The sequence below is a fragment of the Heliangelus exortis genome, chromosome 9 (assembly GCF_036169615.1).
Source record: "Heliangelus exortis chromosome 9, bHelExo1.hap1, whole genome shotgun sequence".
NCBI lineage: Eukaryota > Metazoa > Chordata > Aves > Apodiformes > Trochilidae > Heliangelus > Heliangelus exortis.
Genome location: NC_092430.1, coordinates 1,075,314 through 1,092,152, shown reverse-complemented (window position 1 = coordinate 1,092,152; position 16,839 = coordinate 1,075,314). Strand labels below are relative to the sequence as shown.

General features: G+C 45.4%; 2 protein-coding genes across 2 annotated transcripts in view; one reads left to right on the top strand and one right to left on the bottom strand.

Annotated features, from left to right (window-relative positions):
* The window catches only part of RNF168 (ring finger protein 168), a 439,984-nt gene that overhangs the window by 417,346 nt on the left and 5,799 nt on the right, over positions 1-16,839 (bottom strand). The gene's annotated exons all lie outside the window — the stretch shown is intronic.
* On the top strand, positions 10,007-11,651 carry GPR148 (G protein-coupled receptor 148). The gene has a single exon (XM_071751518.1). The coding sequence runs from the start codon at positions 10,298-10,300 to the stop codon at positions 11,354-11,356; it is 1,059 nt and encodes a 352-aa protein (XP_071607619.1). The 5' UTR covers positions 10,007-10,297; the 3' UTR covers positions 11,357-11,651.

Genomic DNA, 16,839 nt, shown 5'->3' with positions numbered 1-16,839 from the left:
GTTAACAAGAATGTGAATGAATATTGCTATGGGCCCTGGTGAGTGCTCTTTGTTTCACTGTGCTGCCTTCAGGGGCCTGGAATCAGCTTTCCTTGCTGAGAAGGGTGGTGTTGCTAAATGGTATTATGATAACATAATGAGAAATCAGAGCAGCTAAGTCTTGACAAGGCATCCAGCTCAAGTTAATTACAACAGAGAAGTCATATCATGGTGCCAAGGGAAATAGTAAAAGCACAGATGGAGACGTGATTGCTTACTGAGGATTAGTCTGGGGAGTGCAGAGGTCTTGAGAGGACAAAGGACCAATCTGGACAATGTCAGTGCTGGAACCAGAGGCTGAGAAGAGATGTGGGCGAGTGGACTGCAGATAAGACAATTTTGTGAAGGAAAAGGCTAGCTTTTAGGTTAACCCTTTTGTAAATGTGTGATTGGAGTCTGGGAAGGTTGGTGCCTGTACACAGTCATGACTTGTCATAACAAATGTAATTATGCTCATACTGTAACAGAACCAAGCCCAGGCCCAGCCAAAAGTGATCCTGAACCCAAGTGTTCCCAGTTTAAGCCAGGCTGGCACACCCTGGTTAATGTTACCAGGAAGATTTGTTCAAAGTTCACCTCCACATGCCGAGTGAGTCCTGGAGGTGCTGGGGAACAGTCCTGTAGGGATCTGAAAACAAGAACCTGTCTGCTTAGGCCTGGAGGGGGATAATTGCATGAGGCATTAGTGGCTTTTCTGTACTGCTGACAATAGACATAACCTAATATCCAGTCCCCCCAAAAAAAGATCCTAGTGCAGAAATACAAGTAGATCAGATGGCAGTGTCTCCTGTGCTCTGTTTGGCCCAGAACACACTGAATTAGCCATAATCTCTCTGCCACTGCACATCCCCTTCACTTGGACTTCATTCCTGCACTGATTTGGAAGCCTGGGACATGGGTTTATTGTGTTTGTTGCTGTGTTCACTGGGACAGTGTGGAGGTGCAGGAGGCCTGGGCTCAGCAGCTCTTAGGCAGGATCATACAGAGGAGCCCTTCCATCCACACATCCCTCCAACCTCTCAAAATCTCACCCCCAAGCAAGAAAAACCTCAGGGCAGGTGTGATACTCCCCTGAGAATAGGAAAGGGATTGTCTGGAGGCAGAAGGAAATTCCAGAGCAGATGAAAATGGAGAAAAATGTCCAGAATAAGAGGTGTCCTCAGAGAAATAAATGTGGTGCATGAGGGCAGGAGGAGGTTTCTTCCAACTCTTCAGCAGAGTAGGTGCTGCCTGACCTCTGGTTGGCTCTGTCAGGGTAGATGCCTTGTTCCTGAACAAAGAGCTCAGGCTGCTTCTTCCTAAGGCTGCTGTATTAACTGAAAACAAAAATAGTAAATTATTTAGTAGTTGAGAGCTGCTTTTGCAGGAGTTAGCGGGCAGCTGGTGTTGGGGTGACCACCATGACATCAGGAGGAGGTGGTGTGTCCAGGAATAGGGGCTCAGAGCATGGCTCAGGGCCTTCAGGGGGCAGGAGGGTTCCAGAGCTGATGTCTTGGGTCGGGGCAGGGGTTTTGGAACAGGGAGAGCCTCAGGGGCTCCTGTGAGAAGGTTCTGGATCCAGTTCCAGCCCTGCTGAGCTGGAGGTGCCTCTGCGAGTAATGTATTCAAGAAAGGAAAACCAAAGTTGGAAAAAGGGCCCATGGCTAAGGAGAGGAGGAGGTGAGAGCAATGCTAGAGAGAGATCCCAAGAAATGAGAAATCAGAGCAGCTAAGTCTTGGCAAGGCATTCAGCCTTGGCTGAGCAAGGAGGGGGAAGAGGTGCCCGGGCAGAGATTGCCTCAGCAGCCATGGCTCTGTGTGCAGCTCCTCAGGGACTGCCCCTGTGGGAGGCACTCATGTCCCAGGGCTTCCTGAAGGACTCTCCCCGGGGAAGAAGGTGAGGAGTCCTCCCCTGAGGAGAAAAAGGGCCTGAAACCCCGGGGGGGGAACTGAGCCTGAACCCCCTGTGTCCCCTGTGCCCTGAGGGGAGGCGGCAGAGAAGAGACCCGGGGCCGGGAGAGGGGAGGGGGAGGGGGAGGTGTTAAGATTTGGTTCTGTGTTCTCTTTTTCCTGATAGATTTTTTTCCCCCAAGTTTAATCTGTCTGGTTTTGCCCAACTACTGTAATTAAGGAGTGCAAATCTCCCTGTCTTGTCTAAGGGGCCTTTGGGTGGATTTACTTCTCCCTGTCCCTCAGGTAGGGGGTGAGTGAGCAGAGACCTGGCTGCAACAGCAGTTCTGAACTGGTTTAACTCAGAGTTTGTTAAAATGGCTCAGTAAAACAGGTTGCTAATTCATTTCACTTTTCTTCCTGTCAGTTCCTCATGCATAGAGAGGTGTATTCAGTGGGTTAAAAGCTGGCTGGCTGGCCAAGCCCAGAGAGTTGTGGTGAACAGAGTTAAATGCAGTTGGCAGCTGTCACAGGGGCTGTTCCCCAGGGCTCAGGTTTGGGACCTGTCTTGTTTAGTATCTTCATCAATGGTCTGAATGAGGGCATTGAGTGCACCCTCAGGAAGTCTGCAGATGGTTCTGAGTCGGGCAGGAGTGTTGATTTACCTGAAGGTAGGACAGCTCTACAGCAGGACCTGCACTGGCTTGATTGATGGGCTAAAGACACTTGTCTGAGGTTCAACAAGGCCAAGTGTCAGGTCCTGCACTTCAGGCACAGCAATCCCATGGAATGCTACAGGCTTGGGAAAGAGTGGCTGGAAAGCTGCCAGGCAGAGAAGGTCTGAAAATATGCCTGGCCTCAGTTCTTCATCAGGTACGATTTTACCTTTGTTTACAGGACTTTTGTTGGCTCTGGGTGCAGCTGAGCACAATAGCAAAGCAAACAAGAGGACATACTTTCTCTGGCACTCTTCATGCACGTCCTTTAATGAGATGGAACTTGGACTGAAGCAGAACAGAACAAGTAATTAAACTAGAAATAAAATTGGCAGTGTTTAGTGAAGATCTTGGCTTGCTGGCTGCCTTCAGCAAGGTACTCTCCTTACCTCAGTCTCTGTCATGAGCTGTAACTATTCCAGTGTGGTGAGTTTAGGGCATAAGTTTGGTAAGTTTGGGGCATATCAGGGCTTCAGAGGTCACCAGGAGAGTGAGACTGTGAGCTTACATACTCAAACACTGGTAATCTCGCCTAGAAAAAAAATACTTTCTTTACAAATTGAGAGCATTTATGTTCCAAATTTGTGTTCATCCTCCCTCCTTAACATTGCTTTTCTGCTGTGAAGTCTGAATCTCCCCTGTGAGAGGACAGGGTATTGCTATGGAAATGAGTGGGAACAGTACAATGCCCCTGTGTCAAGGACAAGGCAGTGTGAAGCCTCATGTGGAGAACATCTAATTTTTAAGCACCTGTGCTGGAAAAAGTAACAAGGGAGCTGCTAGGAAGGGACAGCAGAGCTTGTGTGCAACCCACAGCACATCCCCTGCCTGGTTAATAGGAGATTGTGACTCTCATTCAGCACGTGCTGGCAGTTCATCTCTCTGCCATATGGTAGCTGTGCCTGGCACTTGCTTCACGGGTGTGAGATAAGGTCAGCTTCTCCCTGTGGGCTGAGGTATTTCAGAGAATCCATGTTGCTTCAGTGTATTTGCCACCTGGGAACCACTGCTGTTCCAAGTGCAGTGCTGGGAGCTGGGAGTGAGCACCTGAATGTTGGCAGTCAGACTCCTTCCTACACAGGATGGTGCTGGCCCTTGGGCTAGGATTGTACCTGTTCATGCAGCCTGTCATCAAAAGGCAGCATCTCTCAGGATGATGTCTTTTCTCTCATGCTCCTTTTTTCTTGCCTTTTCCCTGCTTTTAATCCACTTCGTAGTATGTCTCCTTCCATCTTGGTTCTATCTTGTCTTTGCTCCCAGGTTGTGCAGAGCAGGAGGGAGCTGGGCAGCTGTCAGGAAGTGAGACTCCATCACCAGTAAAGCCCTGGTCTGTCTGCCTGTATATGCCAGCCTGGCTTTTATACCCATTTTCCCTTCCATCTCTCTTTTGGTATTTCATTTTATCTTGCACTTTCCACCTCCAGCCATTTGTCTCCCTTCTCATCAAATCATGCTAAACCTCTACTGTAGTGCCTGAGACAAATCTTGTTAGAACAGAGACAAAGCCAGACAACTTCTGCTTTTGCCTGCCTCCAGCAGTCCTTCCCAGGCAATGTTGGAGCTTGTTGCTGGTAAGATAGGACAAAGAAAAGTTTCAGTGCCAGCTGCAACCAGAAAGACAGCCTGAGATGAGAGGATGCTCTTAGGAGGTCCATGGATGTATATAGTTCCCCCATTTGAGAAACAACCTCTCAGGAGGAAGAGCTTTCTCCCTGACTTAAAGGAGAAATCAAGGAGTCATGAATTCAAACGGGTATTTCCAGTTCTGCTCGTGACTCTGTGACAGTGAGTATGGGTTTATTCTCTTCTGGTAGCTGGTAAATCCTCAGATAAGAGTGATATGTGAGTGTTCTTTACCTAAAGGCCTCCTGCAGGTAACTCCTGCTAGTGTCAAATTTGAATAGTGTTTAAAATTTTAGAAAGGTTCCTCCTTACTAATTAAACTGCTTTAGGAAAGAAGGCTGATACTTTAAAAATAGGCCTTATGCAGGAAGCTGTATCTCCTGTTTGACAAATGCATTTTTATGAAAAGTAGGTGGGCAGGTGTAGAATCCCCCAAAGAATGGGAGGATTGTCTCAGAACAGCCTCCCTGACAAAGTGGACACTGTGCTGGCCTCATCCAGGAGCCCTCTGGACTCTTCTCCCCAGGAGAGACCCTCATTTCGGTGACCCCCTGATAACCAGGGCCCTGGCAAGGGGAGCTCTGTCTGATGCCACCCTGGCAGGCAGGACACTGTCCTTATCCCATGAGGGACAGGGGCAGGAGAGCTGCACCCTGCAGAGGCAGAGGGACACCTGGTGTGTGCCCCAGGGAAAGCCACGGGAGGGCAGAGGCACAGAAATCAGGGTTATTGCTGTGTCCTCCCACCTGGAGGGGCCCAAGGGAACACCTGGCTGTGCAAGATATGCCAAAACCCCCCTGAAATGGTGGGGTCAGGGGGCATCAAAGAGGCAGATTGGAAATGCTGGATGTGAGCCCAGCATCCAAGGACCTGAACTTCCTACCCAGATCATCACTGGATCCAAGCTGGTGAGATCTCCCCTGTCTCTTCTTTATCTTCAGCTCCCTCCCTGTGTTTCTGTTTCTGACCTTATCTGGGCACAGGAGGGTAACACAGTTTCTAACTTGAAGTTTTACTCCCCTTGCTTTGTGAAGCTTTCTTAGTTGTAACTGTTCTTTTGACCAATTCCTTAAGTTTTGCTAAATTGTAACCCATTGCTTAGAAACTACCATCCTTTATAACTCTGCCAGTTGTAATCCCACATGCTTTACAATCTTACTCACTTTACTTAAAAGCTGTGTTTTTACACAACCCCCCTGGGTAAGAACCTTACTCCTGAGTACCACACAGAGAGTTCCTGAACTCAGTCTCACCGAATGGGTCGTTAAAAGAGGTTAATTAGAGGAGGAGGAGGATTGTGCCCAGCTGCACCCAGGCTCCTCTCTGAGGGAGTTTAGAAAGCAAGGGGGTCCAGTCCCAATCTCCCTGGGTTGGGACCTCCCTGTGCCCACTCCCTGGGCTGTGATGTTTTGTTGTCCCCCACCTCTGGGGAGCTGTGGTGACTTTGTGAGAGGTGAGAGTGCTGCACCCACCCAGGGGGTGTGACAGCAGGAGAGATCATAAAGTCTAACACCCAGTGTAGGATGGCCTCTCTTGGTATCCCATGAATCCCTGGCTGCATCTGCAGCTTGTCACATGGAAACATGTTGGTAAATGAATCAGGTAGGTCCTTTCAGCACAAAAGAGTCACTGTGGAAGAGGAGGAGAACACATCTTGCTTTGCCTAGCCACACTCAGGAAATTAAAATGATTTCTGCCAGCTGCACCTTGCAGCAACAATGGCCAAACAGTGACCTGCAAGAAAGTAGGTGATGCCTGGGACATACAGACACTACTTTTTTTAAGGTTGTGTTAATTCTCTAACCTTTTGTTGAAATATTTCAAAATTCTGTTCTTCTGACATCCAGTTTAATTCTCAGTGTTGAACCTACAAGACAGATTTGCTACAAAATTTACTGTGGTTTTGTGACTACCATGGCCTGATGCTGCTTGGAATTAAGAACAGTGATTCAGGGATTTAATGCTGAGCTGTCCCCAGGTTCTTTCTGTCTTCTTTTGTTTGGACGACTCATCAAAGTGTCTTCAAACCAGCACTTTGCAATCCTTTTTTCCTTTGTTTCAGGTTTCGTTTGACCTTTAAAATAATTGTAATCTGATCTTAGTTTTTCACATCTGTTTCTTTATTTCCTTAACTTCAGTGAGTACCACACCTGACTTGTGAGCTTTGTACAGTTAGAGGTGCAGTGTCTCTTATCTATAGCAAATAACAAGCAAGGTGCTGAACAAATTTTGGAGCCAAGGGAGACAGGTAGCTGAGGTATGGAGACCAGGACAGTAAAACTGTGACAGCCAAGCTTTACCTCTCCCCTGCACATCCTCAGGAGGCTTGCAGAAAAGTTTAGAAGGAATCTTAAACGTTTAGAAAAAATTTGTCTTTTAATTGACTTTCTATTTAAAGAAGAAGAAAAACAGAAAGCTCAGACAGAAATACAGTACAGTTAAACTGTTCTGATTTTTTCACTAACAGAGGCTTATTTCCCTGGAGTGAGAATATGGATATAGGCAGGAAATAATTAGATCTGGTTCTCTGCCCTGCTGTGAGGAGCTGGTCTGCTCATGGGCACTGAGCTACCTATGGCTGAGAAGGCTTCACCAGCACAGGAGGTGCCTTTCTGGACCCCTCCAGAAAGGGGTCATTCTTGGAAGGAAGCTGAAGAAACTGCAGTAGCACATTATGGTTCCTCAGCTTTTCTTTCTGTTACTGAACATGGCTGGAAAGACCAGCATGAAAAATCAGAGCAGTGAAAATGCTGATTTGTTGGTCCCAGCTGCCTCATCCAAACCAGTTCTGCTGGAGGAGCTGTGGTGGACTCAGGGGTTGCCTTTCTGCAGTGCTCTCCCAGGCCAGGCAGTGAGTGATGTGAGTGATGCTGGAGCAGGCAGGCACCTCAGAGACTCCATGTCCTGGTGAGACAGTGATGTGATGGCACTCAGGGAACCTCAGAGCTAAACATGCAGTTCAGTCCACACTTTCTCTGGGTATCTCATCCTAATAGAATCCTTTGGGATGAAGGGCTGGGGAAATCTTGGCATTATTTTGATGGGCTTCCCTGTCATGGCAGCAGTGTGCTGGTTGGCTTGCTGGATTTGTTTGGACTAAATTCTTTGTGAAACAGAAAGCTGCCCCGTGTGTGTGCACAGTTAAGCTCATACCAGCTGCTGTAAGATGGTAGCATCTCTGACATTTTCTGTTCCATCTGACAACACCTGTTTGTAGTCAATAACAGCATATCAGGCACTACAGTTCTTGCTGGATTTGCAGTGTTCAGTATGGCTGAATGGAGGCTTTCTCCAATCTTCCAAACTCAACAGATAGCTAAGCTTTCAGTGGGGTGATGATTGAAGCAGAAAGGAGTAATTTACAGTGTGTGATTCAGTTTGAAAATCAATACAGACTGTATTGAGCCAGAGTAAGAGCTGCAAATACTGTAGGTCTGAATCAGTAAGATATGTAAAAAGTGCATCCACCTTAAATAAAATTACCAGAGAGCATTAAAAAAAAAATCAATAACTAAACCATTAAAACTCGATTTAAGGAAATTGCTGGAGAATCGTTCAGGTTGGCACCACAAAATATTGAACACTGAGATGCAACAGCAAGGAGCTGCCTAGGTTCAGCATCCTCAGCAGTGGTCTGCAGAGCTGCTGGTGCCTTGCAAATGGTCCAGATGGGGAAATGTCTCCTAAAATCAAGGAAATTCAAGGAGACAGCAATCACATGTTTTCCAGAGCCACCCGCTCTGGATGTGTAACAGTGTGGCAAGATAACAACCTCTTCAGTTTTTAAATTATTTGCATTTATACTTTCATGCCTGCAGAAGTGGATTTTTAAAAGGTGGTTTAGTTGAAAGTTGCTCAAGTTACCACTTTTGCTTTGTGCTTTTCAGAAGTCAGGATGTCAGTGTTTGTTACCCACCCAGGTGTAGCTGAGCCTTAAAGCTCATGATAATTACCTCTTTTATCCAGGACAAGAGAATAGCTCTGCTATAAGAATGTTACTTTTAGGCATGAGGAGAAAAATAATTAAACTGAAAAAAATAAGATCTGTTTGTTAATTGAACAACTCTGCATACAAAAGCAAACCCTTGAGGTAGGTACTTGCACAACTACAGTGCTGTGTAACATCACTCTGGGAAATACTTTCCTGCATTAGGCACTGCTGTAGATGTATATTGCATGTACATTTATTTTTCTATCAGCCAGAAGTGTGCAGGAACCAGCTGGTGGAAAATACAATTGTGATTTTATATGGAAATGAGAGAGTTGGCCCATTAAGAGGACATTCCTGGAATGCCATGAGCTCTGAAATGATAGCTGTGAGTTTTCATTGCTTCATTCCATTTTGCATTAACAGTATAATTCAACAATTTGGGGTTTTGAGTGCTATTGTCTGCTTCAGGTCTGAGCTGTGTTGTGACTGATTGATGGATGCAGGGCATGATCCTGAAGCCAAATGTATTTCCAGTGGGTGCAGGATTGTGTGAGCAAAAATAATTACCTTCTGTTTTGCCTACCCAGGCATCATAATAACTGAAATGCTGTACCTAAAATTATCACTGATTTTTCTTCCTATTCCTTTGCTCCACATGGTGCAGGCTGTCAAACTGTCTGAGCACACAGCTCCATGGCTGCCAGCAACCAGTGTGGAAGGAAGTGAAATGCACACAAGATTTCATAAGCTGCCTGCTCTGTTACTTGGCATGTCCTGAGCCAGCATGAAGTGAGACTCTGCACAGTCTCCCACAGATGGAACCTGCAGTACTGCTGTGTGCTGGCAGTGCTGGGGAAATACTGAATACAGGAGCACCATGGAGCTGTGTTCCTTCTGCTCTTGGAGTCTCAGTGGCAGAATCCTCCTTACTAGAGAGAAGGAAGATCACACTGAAACAGAAGTTGAAATTTGACCAAGTTGATGAACATGGGAGGGTTGTCTGAACTTAGACATTTTTTTTTTTTTTGACACCTAAGTGAATAATGTAACTTCAAAACAGCTGAGCAGCCAGCAGATTTCATCAGTTACTAAATTTTAACTATTTTATTAGACATTTGGCTTGCGCACACCATCTTTTTCACGTACTAAGAGTAATCCTTTGTTCATCATTAAAAATCTCCAGCGTTGGAGATTTTTGCCCTTGCACCACTGCTGACAACAGCTACTGGAGCAGGGAGCTGCTGAGCTGCATATTCTGCAGATCTCTTGTCTTTGCTTCTTATGCCCTGTGTAAACCCCAAAGTCACACGATGTCACAGCAGCAGTGCCCTGTGTCCTGTACACAGGTGAAAGCAACGGGAGGAGGTGTAGGGCATGAAATAAAATAATGCTTTGCAGCACACAAGATGGTGACCAACTGCATCAACACAACCTTTTTGATTAAAACTGAAGCATTATTAGCCAGTATTCAGCCAGGGGGAAGCTTATAATCTGTAAATAGTCTGAATAGACTCTCTGAAGCAAACATATTTATCATCTATAAATAAGATGTCATTCACTGCAGCCATTGCCATACAATTTTACAACAGGATTGAGAGCCATTTTTATTGATCACTTCAAACTGACTGTTGTTGGGTACAAAGTGACATAAAACATCACCCCATAGCTTTTATGACTCTGCTACATCAGTACCCATGGAATGTTGTTCTGTGCCATTACAGATCTGTTCAATCAAGGTAATATTTCATCTGCCCTGTTGGAGTGATAGTGTGATGAGAGAAAACTCAAATTACTGAAAATGATCAACATTTTCATTCCTGATCAAAGAGGTAGCTGAGAGAATTAGACTTGCTTTAAAGCATGTGAAGAATCATTCTCTTTTCTGAGCGTTAGATTTTGCAGAAAGGAACGAAAATCTTCACTGGAAGGAAAAACATCTTGTGGTGCCACAGCATTAACTTCAGAGTTTCAACTTTGTCTTTGGGAGGAGCTGGGAGAACTGGCTGCAGCAATTACCTTCCCCCCACGGGCTTCCTCTGCTGCATTTGCCTTTCTAAGTACCCAGTATAGAAGATCTTGCTTTCTCCAAGTCATAGAGTCATCTTGGATTCCTAAGGAAATGGACTTCTCTGCCTGTACTCCAGCAAAGAGAGCAAATGCAAGTGCATACCACCACAGGAAGGCAGAGTTCAACACTTCCTCAAATTTGGATGATGCTTCTTTGTACTATTTCCTGGAGGAATGGGCTCTTAACCCACCAGGCTCACACATGAAGATGTTTTTAATCCCTCCAGTTGTCAGCCTTGTGACAGGTGTCCTCATCATCCCTACTATCCTGTTTGTGATCTTCTCTAGGTTTAGCATCCGTCAGGAAACGAGGTACATGCTGCTGGGAAATGCTCTGCTCTCTGATTTGATCTACCTTCTGTCCTACACCCTGTCAGCTGCTCTCTTTGAGGCTCAGGTACATCTCCCAAAGGAAGCTTGTGTCTTCCTATTATTTTTGCTGACAGTGGCTTACTGTGGAGGGTTGTTCACAGCTGCTGCAATAGTCCTGGACACATACATAGCTATTTTGTGTCCTTTGCGTTATCTTGTTATTTTACCTCCTTCACGAACTAAAAAAATTATTTTAATGCTATGGATGTGTTCTGGGGCTTTCCCTGGGATTTTCTTCTTGGTGCTATCCAGCACTCACAGCTTTGTGCCCTGTGTCCTGGAAACATGCTCGGTTCCAGTAATCCTGATATTAACTCTGAATGGAACTGATGCTCTCAAGCTCTGTTTCTGGCTTTCTACCACAGTTATTTTTCTCTGCCTGTCTCTAATATTTTGTTGCTATGCTATTCTGTATTTCAAAACCAAACAGTCAGGCATATGGGAGAGCTTCTGCTCCAGAGCCAGTGTAACATTCATAATGCACAACACTGTGTTGTTTTTTTACTTCTTACCACTCTTGACCCTTTTCATAGAATCATTCTTGTGCGTTAATTTTGTCATCAGACTGAGGACAGGAATCTGGGTCTCCCTGACAGTCTGCAATGTCCTGATGATTCTGCCTAAAGTTTTGTTCCCTTTTCTGTACGGGCTTCGATACAGAGAGATTTCAGAATCTCTGAAATCCATTGTCAGAAGGAAGCATCTTTGCCCAGGGTCACCTGCTCCATCACCATCCTGAGCCACCACAAAGTCTGGCCACAGCTGAGGAGTTGTCCTCACCTCGTTAGCATGCAAGCCTGATGGAAAGCACTCTGCTTCTGGAGAAGCAGTGATCAACCATCACAGAAGACATGGGTTGATTTCTCTGTGTCCTTGGTGCCAGAAGGCCACAGATCTTTCATCACATCATAGCTGGGAATACAGCAAATGCCACCCTGGATGAAGTCCTGAACTCTGTTTCAATGTGGGAGAGCAGTGTCTTTTGGAGAAGGTGTTGAATCAAGATGGTTTTTGCCCCACCTTTGGCAGATGCCTTTCTGGAAAATGAAGAATGGAAGGTGCAAAGCAAAGGGGGTAACCACAGGTCTGTTGACAATGTTGCCTGCAGCAGTGAGGGTCCTTAACTAAAGGTGCTGTGAACACAACAGCTGTTTCTTTCATTCACATTGTATTCTTGCAGGGTTGTCAGATTCCTTGAAGCAAAGACTGGAAGGTGCCTGAGGAAGCTGCTGTCAGTCAGTGAAATGCTGTTCTTCATCAGGTGTAGTGAGCCAGCTGTGCAGCTGCCTTACAGGTTCTGTCTGACGTCTGCAAAACACTGGATTTTTATAAAATCTCTGTCTGATGGGAAGTCACCTTTGATCAGTGTCTGTTGGGCAGCCCAGCAGCTGATTCTGTCAGGAAGTACCAGAGCTGGGTGGGCAGCTCAAGGAGAGTGAAAACACACCAGGAGCAGGGGATGGCAGTGCAGGGCGTGGGGACCAAGCACAAAGGCTGCATCTCAGTCCCAGTCCTGCCTCACACAGATCTTCTTAGCAACAGAGCTGCACCAAACCACAGCTGGTGTTGGGAACCTGCCCCCAAACCCCTGGGAAGGTCAGGAGATGCTGCAGAGCCTGCTGCTACACTCAGGAGCAAGAAAATGATACCTTGTGAGAGCCTTTGGGGTTTTCCACCTACCTGTAGCAGATGAGTGCAACATATTTCTGATCTTTAAAGAAACCAAAATACCTTGAAATATAAACATCAGTCTGGAAAATGTAAATTGCAGTGCCATTCCTTGTACATGAGAAAAGAGCTTTTGTGTTTCTAAAGATAGTATTTTTAGAATTTGTTACTTTTCATCCAGAAATACATTGGACTTTATAAAAAAGCATTAGAAAATGGCCCTTCGTTTTGCTCTGTGAATTATTTTCCTTGTGTGCAGTCTTTCTACACTTTGTTTGCTTAAAGCAATGAACAGAAAGTGCTGGATGTAGCTTTTCACACTCATCTGAGGAATTCCACTGTGTGAGCCAGGAGGAGACTGGTGTCTGGTTGTGTGAGATGGGTTTTGGCAGTGAAATGTGCTTGAGAAGTTACTGCTTATCTTTTTCTCTCCTCATGCCCCAAGTGCTTGCTCCTCTCTTCGTATTGCAGCATCTGCTCTCTCCTGTTTGCTGATACAACTGCTGCTGGGGTTGCAGGTTAAAAAATAACCCTCCAGAGGGAAGTGGTGATGTTTTCATTTGAACTGAGATTATCCCAGTGATGGGCTTTATTGTGTATCCTGCAAACAGCTGAGCCTGCACAACTGAGAGGGGGTAACAAATTCCCATCTAGAGATGGGATTGAGCAGGGATATCTTGGAGGCCTTGCTGCCAAGGCATGATTCTTGTACAAAAACATCTTTAAAGTTGTTGCAGTTGAATAAGCTGCATTATTGAGTATTTACTTTTACCATTCTGTTCTTCCCCTGTTTTGACCTACAGGAGCATTAAATTCCTGAATAATTGCTTTGTTTGCCAGGAAAAAAACCCCAGCACCTGCATTTCTTCTCAATACTCTTAAATAAATAAATTAAAAAAGCAAGTAGCAGCTAAGGGTTGTTTTATAATGGCTGCTTTTATTTTTCTCACAGGGGCTACATCTGTATAAATATTTCAGTTGCAGGGTATAACAGGGGTATTCCATGGTGTGGGTAAGGGTGAGAGCAATGTCTGTGTCCTACATCAGGGGCTTTCTCCTAAAGCCCTTGAACATACAGTCTGACCCCTCAGGCTGCTTGTACCCTGGGACAAACCTTGGTGCCAGTGCCTGTTAGAAAACGTGCTGATAACTTACAGTTTATTTTTATCCATGCAAGATTCTTTTAAGCTTTATTACTTTCATGCCAAGGAGTAAAGATAAGTGTGTAAATAGTGTAAAGCAAGGTAGTTTGATACTCAGCTCTAGGTGACTTTGAGTAGCTGCAGCTCAACAGAACTTCATCTGCCTGCTGCCCCCTGTCAGTTCAGAAGTTAATTGCCAGGACAGACTTGGATTGAGTAAGATTCTGTAACTTCTCCTTACGTACACATTCCCTGGATATATTTAGAGGAAACTGGAAGTTTTGTAACATAAAGAAGGAGGAAGTGAATTGGTGATCACAGCCAGCTTATGGGTGTATGAAATCTGTATGATATGGACCAAGCAAGCAAAGCACTGCTTTGAGGAAATGACTGAAGAAAGGTGAATAAAATAATCTTATTGATGGCCTTAAAATTGTTCCCTAAAATGGATGTTTGTCTAGAAAATGTTTTAGTTGAACTGAAATTAGTTAAGTTGAAGAGGTCATCTGCATTGCGAGTTGATCTTTTTTATTAATCCACTTTAAGGTGATTTAATACTAGGTAGGATTTTCTTAAGTGGCTGCTTGTAGACATCTTCTTACCATGCAGTATTTCTGTACTGTTTGGTACAAAATCAGTAAGTTACAGCATGTGTAGAAGAAACACACCACACACCTGAATTATTTGCCTTTGGGGATTTCCCCAGTCTATTTGAACAGTACCAAAGAGGTCACAAGCACCAGGTTCCTAAACTTCTTTCCATAAATGCCTTGAGCTTTGTCTTAAAGATTGTTAGACTTCTGTACTTTCCAGAATCTCGTGGCTTTAATGATTGGTAACTTTGTAAGGATGTCTCCAGAGAAATTTTGGAAATTCAAACTGAGACTGTTTACTGGAGCCCAGCTAGCAGCCTCTCCAAGGTCACAGACGTGAGCTTCTTGGATGTCAGTGTGCCTGCCCAGCACTTTAAATTAAAGTGTAAAGGAGAACACTTGACTTTAACATGTGATCTGGCAGCTGGGGGAAGTAATCCTTCAATAAATTGTAATAACATGAATCGCTGAAAGTATCCTTATTTATAGCCTAAATAGATTCCTGGTCAGTTTTTCCCCTCTTATGCCAACATAGTCACTTTGCTTACACTGATCTTTTCCCTGGCTCAGTTGGATTTCCAGTGCAATTGACTGCTGTCTGTAGCCTGCAGACTGCAGGGAGTCAGACCTCATTCCAGGAGCTGGGGCTGTGCATACACCACTGGAGAAACATTTAAATCTCTGATGCAAATGAGATCGGTTTCAGTGTCATCAGATACTGAGAAATCTCCAGGCAGGTAAACAAGCACACAGCCTTGGCTTTAGGGTTTAGTTCATTTGCAATGATTTGAATAATTATTCAGTAAACCTAATTAACCTCCTGCAGTTTTAGTAATTAATAGTGGAGTGTCTACTCCTGCTCCATCAGTTGTCTGTCTCATTTTCTAAGGGAAGTTTAATATAGCAATAGGTCAGAAGGAAACTGGCATTCACTGGGGTGCACTCAGGGCAGCCCTGAGAACCTGGGGCTGTGTCCCGAGGCTGGGGACAGCACCAGCTGCCCCGAGGCAGATCCCAGGGACTTGCCTGCTCTTTGCCTCTCTAGCAGCTGTTTTTCTGTACACTGAGATACTGTATGGCCTTTGGACTTGTGGCCATTCCCTGTAGGAGCTGGGTATGTATGGCAGAGGAGAGAACCCATGAACAGGAAAAGGAAATCACAGCTTTCCTAGAAAGTTGATGTCTGTTGTCTCCTGTCACTACCCCCACCTTCTGTTGGTAACTAAGGCAACAGCACTGCTAGGTTTTGCCATTTTTTCACAAGCCTCATGGTTTTTGGCATTGTCTTAAAACTCCTGATCCTGAATGGTTTTGTCTATCAATGTGCAGGCAGCCCTTCTGATTGCAGCAGGAATCCTTGGCTCTGAAAGGTACAAAGAGAAGGGAGGCACAGGAAAACATCTCTTTGTAAACTCCTGTTAAAATGTCAGAATTGTTGAGAGATTATTATGAGTTAGGAAAGGGAAAAGAGCCAAGTTGTGGTTCTGCCATCTTGTGTTTTGTCAGTGGGAGATGGTCTGGCTGGTGCTTCCCCAGGGTCTGCAGGTGTGGCTGGAGAACTGCCCCAGGAGAAACAAGACCCTGTTTTCTGTCTCTGCTGTGTGAAGATAAAAATTTGTAGTTGGAAGTTTATTTGAACGAGGTCTTTCTAACTCAGGCCATTATTGGATTGTTGTTTTCTCAAGAAAAAAAAAAAAAAAAAAGGTTACTGACATCACAGGGAGGAAATCAGCTGCTGGCTCCTTGGGATCCTGGTTTTGAGGATGATTGCCAGTAGGAAGAACTGGTCAGCCTCAGTAGCCACTATCAGTAGTTTTGGCAACTGATAAAGATAGAAAAGTGCAGCTCCTCATGGTGAAAGGCAGACCACCCCATTTATCCACCTTCTCTCTCCCTGTACACCATCCAGTACTGCTAGCCAAGTGAAAGCTGGTAACAGTTCTTCATGAAAGAAGTTAGAAAGAAATTAAATACTCTTTTTAGGAGGCATTTCTTCATGCCCTCTGCCAAATAGAGCAAGTAGAGCCAGCAGGGAAATGTGAGAGGTGCTGCACCCTGCAGAATGACAGGAGTGGCAAGGAGCAAGGAGGCAAATTAAAGTTAAAAAATGGGAGGACTGGAATGAGAAACTGGGGGGGTTGGCTGGAAGTATAAAAGTGAGTTTCAACTCAGTTTCAAGTCTTCTGCAGAAGAGACAGGAATCCTCTCAGCCTTTCTCAGGGAAGGACACATGGGGACTTCTGTGTCCCCCAGCCTGTGCCTGCCCTGCTCAGCCTGCATGGCCAGACCAGTCTCACCAGTATGGCCAGACCACTGAGCAGCCTGGCACCAGTGTGCTGAAATTCAAAACTCTGGTTATTTTTCTCAGCCCAACATGAGAAATATTATTTTTAATACTGTATAAGGCAAAAGGAGACATTACACAGAGGGAGAGAGGCTGGAGGGAGTTACTTCTCTGTGCTTGGACAGATTTGTTTTGCAGTGTTTTCTGGCTTGATTTAATAGTGAGTTGGCTCTCTCCAGCAATTAGGGAGGGGAGGAGGGACGGGAATATGTTCCCAGCCTGTAGCCAAGAGTGTCCCAGAGCGCCCCAGGGATGACCTCTCCGTGTTTATTTTGCTTTCTCTACAACTGCCCCAGATGAGCCTGGGACCTGAGACTCGGGCCCTCCCGGCCTGTTGAACATTTGCCCCTTCTGGTAGCGCATGTGATCGTCCGAGAATCAGGCTGGGAACAGGACCTGGAATTGTTTTTCTCTCTCCAGCAGACTCTCTGAGTCCCTTCGCGTTCCAGGAAAGGCAAAGCCGTGAGGAGAAGCC